The 6,793-nt window shown below is 49.9% G+C and overlaps 1 protein-coding gene across 1 annotated transcript; it reads left to right on the plus strand.

Annotated features, from left to right (window-relative positions):
- The first annotated feature begins 2,682 nt into the window (after positions 1 to 2,682).
- On the plus strand, positions 2,683 to 5,793 carry ADRB1 (adrenoceptor beta 1). Its single transcript, XM_082267945.1, has one exon. The coding sequence runs from the start codon at positions 4,439 to 4,441 to the stop codon at positions 5,603 to 5,605; it is 1,167 nt and encodes a 388-aa protein (XP_082124071.1). The 5' UTR covers positions 2,683 to 4,438; the 3' UTR covers positions 5,606 to 5,793.
- Positions 5,794 to 6,793: the final 1,000 nt, after the last annotated feature.

Consider the following 6,793-nt stretch of genomic DNA (forward strand, 5'->3'; position numbering starts at 1 on the left):
GGGGGGAGGAAGCAAAATAGAGAAACTTCCATTTTTTGGGTGTAACTCCGCTTTAACTCTTGGACTAAGATTACACTTGCAGCAGACCTTGCCACCCCTCTGAAAAGCAATCCGCAGTGAATGGGTCACTTTTGGAGGTGGTACTGCCCACTGAATGCGACAGGGGGTGCGCCCATGTCATGTGTAGAACCCCGTCCGGCTGCCTTTGAAGCAGTGTTTTTACTGGCAGCCATTAAAAAGTGGCTACTTTACTCCTGCCAGTAATTTCCAGTGACAGGAAAAGGTTGTCAGTAAGAAAATAAGGCTGTGATGCTCGGACCATCCTATTGCCTGCTACAGTGTGTTCAGGCAGTGCCGGCGGGGGGCGGGTCTATTGGAGGCGGTGCCTGAGTCGTATCGTGTGATGTCATGGTGCAAGGGAACCGAGACGCGCAGGCAGAGCCTCGTGTGTGGGTCCGCAGGACGGGACTGATGGGCACTGATAGGTGGCACTGATGGGCACTGATAGGTGGCACTGATGGATACTGATATGCGGCACTGATGGGCACTGATAGGCAGCACTTCTGGGCAATGATAGGTGGCACTGATGGGTGGCACTGATGGGTGGCACTGATGGGCACAGATTGGCCTCACTGATGGGCACAGAGTGGCATCATTGGTGGGCACTGTTTGGGGCTGCATTGTATTCAGGGCTCTGATGATCATTACCCTTATTACCTTTAGGTGTATTCCCTGTGAGGAGATGCCACTTATCAGCTCTCTGTCAAAGTAAGAGAGGAAAAGTCGATAAAAATGACACTTCCTTGTTTACATGTGATTGGACACAGCTGATCACATTGGTAAAGAGCCGCAGCTCTTTGCTGGGATTGGGGTTGCGCCCAGGAACATGGTGCGCCCACGATCGCGGCTAAACTGGGCACCGTGATATGACATCATCCTAGAACGAGAGCCGCACTGCTCCGTTGTCATTTGTCGGCAGGCAGGCAGTGGTTAAATCACACTGCTAATTGCATATTGTACTTGTATGTAGCCTAAATATTTAAATTTGCCCTTAAGTGCCGGGTCACACTGTTCCGACTTGTCAGGTAACTTGGTCGCCTGACAAGTAGCGGACCGTGCTGTGCAATTGGAACCGTTCTAATAGGAGTCGACTTAGAAAAAGGTTCCTGCACTACTTTTGGACAAAGTCGGAGCGACTTGCATTTACTTCCATTATGTGAAGTCGGTGCAAGTCACGCCGAAGTCGCGGTGCACGGCGACTTCATTAAGTCGTGTCGCCATAGTGTGAACCGACACTAAAACTGTCATTTTGTAACTTTTGGAAATGTCAGTAACAACTTGAATGTACCAGTAAATTTTGGGCACTGCCCCCTGGGATGATAAGTGAAGGGAGATCAACATACCACTTCTACTACAAATTGTTACTTTGTTACAGGTACACTTCAAGTAGAACTTCCCAATATGTTTTTGAGTTTCAGAAATCGGAAAAGGCATACAGTACATCTCTTTCCTATTTCTGGATAATTTAAAGTACAGTTTAAAAAATGTGATGACGATATCTCCCCTTTAGTGAATCAGTGTGACGTCAGCAGTGGATTGGCACAGAGTATGGCAGGGGTCAGGCAGCAGATTGGATGTGTTTGTTGTATAATGACGTCACCGGAGTTCGGTTCACACAGTATTCTCCCTGATGATCAGCGCTGGCAGAGAACATTTGACAGATGGGTGGGGTTATGAGGCTGGTTCCTTCCTCTCCTCCTCTCTGATTGGCTGGCAGGGAGATCTGGAGGGAGGGGGAGGTGGACAGGGAGCTGGAGAGGCTGCACAGTTCACAATCATGCTGAGATCCTACAGGAGGAGAGAGCTGCACATTACAGGCTGCACCTGCCAGACTGGTCCAAGGGACTCTGCAACTACTACCCCTATCAGAGGCTACACCTGCCAGACTGGTCCAAGGGACTCTGCAACTACTACCCCTATCAGAGGCTACACCTGCCAGACTGGTCCAAGGGACTCTGCAACTACTACCCCTATCAGAGGCTACACCTGCCAGACTGGTCCAAGGGACTCTGCAACTACTACCCCTATCAGAGGCTGCACCTGCCAGACTGGTCCTAGGGACTCTGCAACTACTACCCCTATCAGAGGCTACACCTGCCAGACTGGTCCTAGGGACTCTGCAACTACTACCCCTATCAGAGGCTACACCTGCCAGACTGGTCCAAGGGACTCTGCAACTACTACCCCTATCAGAGGCTACACCTGCCAGACTGGTCCAAGGGACTCTGCCACTACTACCCCTATCAGAGGCTGCACCTGCCAGACTGGTCCTAGGGACTCTGCAACTACTACCCCTATCAGAGGCTGCACCTGCCAGACTGGTCCTAGGGACTCTGCAACTACTACCCCTATCAGAGGCTGCACCTGCCAGACTGGTCCTAGGGACTCTGCAACTACTACCCCTATCAGAGGCTACACCTGCCAGACTGGTCCTAGGGACTCTGCAACTACTACCCCTATCAGAGGCTACACCTGCCAGACTGGTCCTAGGGACTCTGCAACTACTACCCCTATCAGAGGCTACACCTGCCAGACTGGTCCAAGGGACTCTGCAACTACTACCCCTATCAGAGGCTACACCTGCCAGACTGGTCCAAGGGACTCTGCAACTACTACCCCTATCAGAGGCTGCACCTGCCAGACTGGTCCTAGGGACTCTGCAACTACTACCCCTATCAGAGGCTGCACCTGCCAGACTGGTCCTAGGGACTCTGCAACTACTACCCCTATCAGAGGCTGCACCTGCCAGACTGGTCCTAGGGACTCTGCAACTACTACCCCTATCAGAGGCTGCATCTGCCAGACTGGTCCTAGGGACTCTGCAACTACTACCCTTATCAGAGGCTGCACCTGCCAGACTGGTCCTAGGGACTCTGCAACTACTACCACCATCAGGGGCTGCACCTGCCAGACTGGTCCTAGGGACTCTGCAACTACTACCACCATCAGGGGCTGCACCTGCCAGACTGGTCCTAGGGATTCTGCAACTACCATCATCAGAGGCTGCACCTGCCAGACTGATCCCAGGGACTCTGCAACTACCATCATCAAAGTCAGCACCTGCCAGACCGATTCTGAGGACTCTGCAACTACTACCAGGGGCAGCACCTGCCAGACTGGTCCTAGGGACTCTGCAACTACTACCCCTATCAGAGGCTGCACCTGCCAGACTGGTCCTAGGGACTGCGCAACTAATACCTTCAGAGGCAGCTCCTGCCAGACTGATATTTGCATCTCTGGAACTACTATTGGCATCAGTGCCAGACAGTGGAGACTACATGACAGGGACTGGAGATGCCTAGCTTGTCACAGAGGACCTACAGGTGCTAGCAGTAGCAGGCAGAGCAGCCTAGGATCCAAAGACTGCACCTGCCTGACTGATCACAGGTGCTTTGTAACTACTACTGGCAACAGCAACGCTACTAGAGCTTGCACCTCATTGGCTGATTTCTGCTACTATAAGGAAAGGTCATCACTTGTTGCTACAAGACACAGGAGTTCTGTAACTACTACTACCAGCAGCAGCACCTCAACAAGTGGGGAGAGAAGAGAACCAGTCAGTGCCAGCGGTTGTATCTACAGCACACCAGCTGCCCACACTGGGCACAGAAGTGCCAAAGAAAGGTGCCCAGGGTCCACTGCAAGGACCATTAATTGTACTAGATCACCAGCTGCTTATTCTGGACAGACAAGGACAGTATTTCCTACTGCTTGCAGTGCCAAGCGGGAGAGCCCAGAGTTTGGGGTCACCCCCTGCCCGAGTGAGCATTACATCTTCAATAAGGAATCACTACCTTCTGGGTACAGGTGCTGTGGAACTACTACCACAAGCACAGCAGTCATCCCTTTCATTGGAGGAGTAAGAGGATCTGGAGGCACCCACACTGCTCTCATTGCATCAACTAGCACTAAGTGGAAGAATGTACCAGCTGCTAACAGCAGCTCTGATGGTACTCTTGCCTGTGCATCCACCAACACCACAGCTGAAAACTGTCTACTTGCTATAGATCCTTCCAGACAGAGGTCTTCTCTTACCCCATACACAGGATCTGCACCTGCTTTTGCTGATACAGAGAATACTGCAACTAGAGCAAGATACAGGAGCTCTGAACTTGGTGCTCCTACCTCTGCAGAGTCCGACTCTATAGCCACCAGTATTGTTCTACCAATCAGTGCCTGGAGAAATATTACCGCTAGCTCTGGGCTGAGAGTGACCTACCCAGGAGGTCCTGAAACCAACTATTCCAGGTGGTGCCCAACAGTTTGCACCATTTTGGACCCAGGAGCCTGTTCTAAAATTACCCTGCTGCTCAGCACTGCGCTGACATGGTCCACCAGCCCCCCTTCTTCCGCTGATCCCTCAAGTTCTGCTGCTACAATGGGGGATGGCTGGGTGTCTCCTGATTGCAAAAACCGGAGTAGCCTACCTCCGACAGTGCCAAGCCCTATGCAGCTGATTCCAGAGATGTCTCAGCAGTGGACAGTTGGTATGGCTATGCTGATGTCCATCATCATCCTGCTCATTCTGATGGGCAATATCATGGTCATTGTGGCCATAGGAAAGAACCAGCGTCTGCAAACACTAACCAATGTCTTCATCACCTCTCTGGCCTGTGCAGACCTCATCATGGGCTTGTTTGTGGTGCCCCTGGGGGCCACGCTTGTGGTGAGTGGCACCTGGCTGTATGGCTCCATCTTCTGTGAGTTCTGGACCTCAGTGGATGTCCTTTGTGTGACTGCTAGCATTGAGACCCTTTGTGTCATTGCCATAGACAGGTATATTGCCATTACCTCACCCTTCCGATACCAGAGCCTTCTAACCAAGGCCAGGGCAAAAGGCATTGTCTGCACTGTGTGGGCAATTTCTGCCCTGGTGTCTTTCCTACCCATTATGATGCACTGGTGGAGGGATACTAATGACCCAGAAGCCTTGAGCTGCTATGAAGACCCTGGCTGCTGTGACTTTGTAACCAACCGGGCATATGCCATTGCCTCTTCCATTATTTCTTTCTATATCCCTTTGGTAGTCATGATCTTTGTTTACTTTCGTGTCTTCAAGGAGGCTAAGAAACAGATGAAGAAGATAGACAAGTGTGAAGGTCGTTTCCACCAGAACCAGGCTCTCCACCTTGCCCGGTCGAGCAGGAGAAGGCTTTCCAAAATGTTGGTGGCCAAGGAGCACAAAGCCCTAAAGACACTGGGCATCATCATGGGCACCTTCACCTTATGCTGGCTACCCTTCTTCTTGGCCAATATAGTCAATGTCTTTTACAGGAACCTTATCCCTGACAAACTCTTCTTGTTCCTAAACTGGTTGGGATATGTCAACTCTATTTTTAATCCAATTATATACTGCAGGAGCCCGGATTTCAGGAAGGCCTTTAAAAGGCTCCTGTGTTGCCCTAGGAAGGCAGATAGAAGGTTACATGTCACAGGGGATTTGTCCCGACAATCTGGTGGGTTTACCAATTCTATGGACACGACCAATGCTTTGGGGACATGGTCTGAATATAATGGTAACCAGGAGTCTATGGAGCCAGCCTAGCATGAGAAAAGGGCACCAATATGGTTATAAGGAGCAGGTACTACTGCAAATGGACTATGCACTGGTATGCCATCAGGTACGAAGGTTCTGTATGGGGTTTTGTCTCTACAAGGAGGTCAGTTGAACATTGTAGCTACAGAAAGCTCAGGGATATAAAAACAATTCATCGGAACTCTACTACCCAAAGGACACCCCCAACCCAATCGCACTTAACTCTCCTATTTGAATGTCAGGACAGCAAAGCCACCCTCTGGCTCTGAAAGAGTCAAGTCTGCATTCACTTGTTCTACGTAGGGTTCAAAAACAGATTAACATGTTACTTTTTTTGCTAAAATTCTAATTTTATTGTATTGTAATTTATTGGTCTAGTGACATAAAAAGGTCTACCTCAAGTGGTGCACATTGCACAAGGAATAATATGTTTATATTAAACAGCACTTTAAAAGGGAGTTTACCCGGATAAAAATATACAGGCTTCTATTGCTGAATTGCTTTTAAAGCCCACCTGGCATTCACATCCTGGCTTTACTACTTACTGATTCATTGATCTGGGGACAGCATGCACCTATCAGGGTGTCCTGAAACTTGGGGTCACACACGCATTCTTGATCAGTGACTGACCAAGTGGTAAAGGCAGGATAAACCTGTCTGCCCAGCTGCCCAAGCCTTTAAAAAGAAGTCTGGTATTTCTGTTCTGGTGGGGTCCTTTCAACATTCAGGGCCTGGACAGTACAGAGCTTATATTGGACGTTAGGGGTGAGATCCTACAGGCTAGGAAGGGGTTAAATATACATGGCATCTGGCACAGTATTATGTAGGATTTTAATTGTAATTATGTTTTTTATTTTAATAAATGCTTTAACTATTTTGAATTTCGATCTCTGTTTGCATGCTGGTACTTGTGGTTCTAGTCGCCAGGGGTTGGCAGGAGGGGCAACTGCCCTGAGCACTGTGGTATTGGGTGGGTTGGAGGGAGGCATTTGTGTTGAGAAGGGGAATTTGGTGGGTGGCAAGGGGTAAGAACTGTGAGGGCAAATTTGAGGAGGTGTGCTAGGAGTGGTGATTTGGGGTGGATTTTGTTGGGAGGGGGGTTAGGGAAAGAGGATTTGTGCTATAAAAGTAATATGGTAGAGGGGATTTTTTTTTGGGGGGGGGGGATTTGTGCTAGAATGGGGGATTGGGGGAGGG

Source organism: Pelophylax lessonae (genome assembly GCF_965119305.1).
Source record: "Pelophylax lessonae genome assembly, chromosome: 9".
Lineage (NCBI taxonomy): Eukaryota > Metazoa > Chordata > Amphibia > Anura > Ranidae > Pelophylax > Pelophylax lessonae.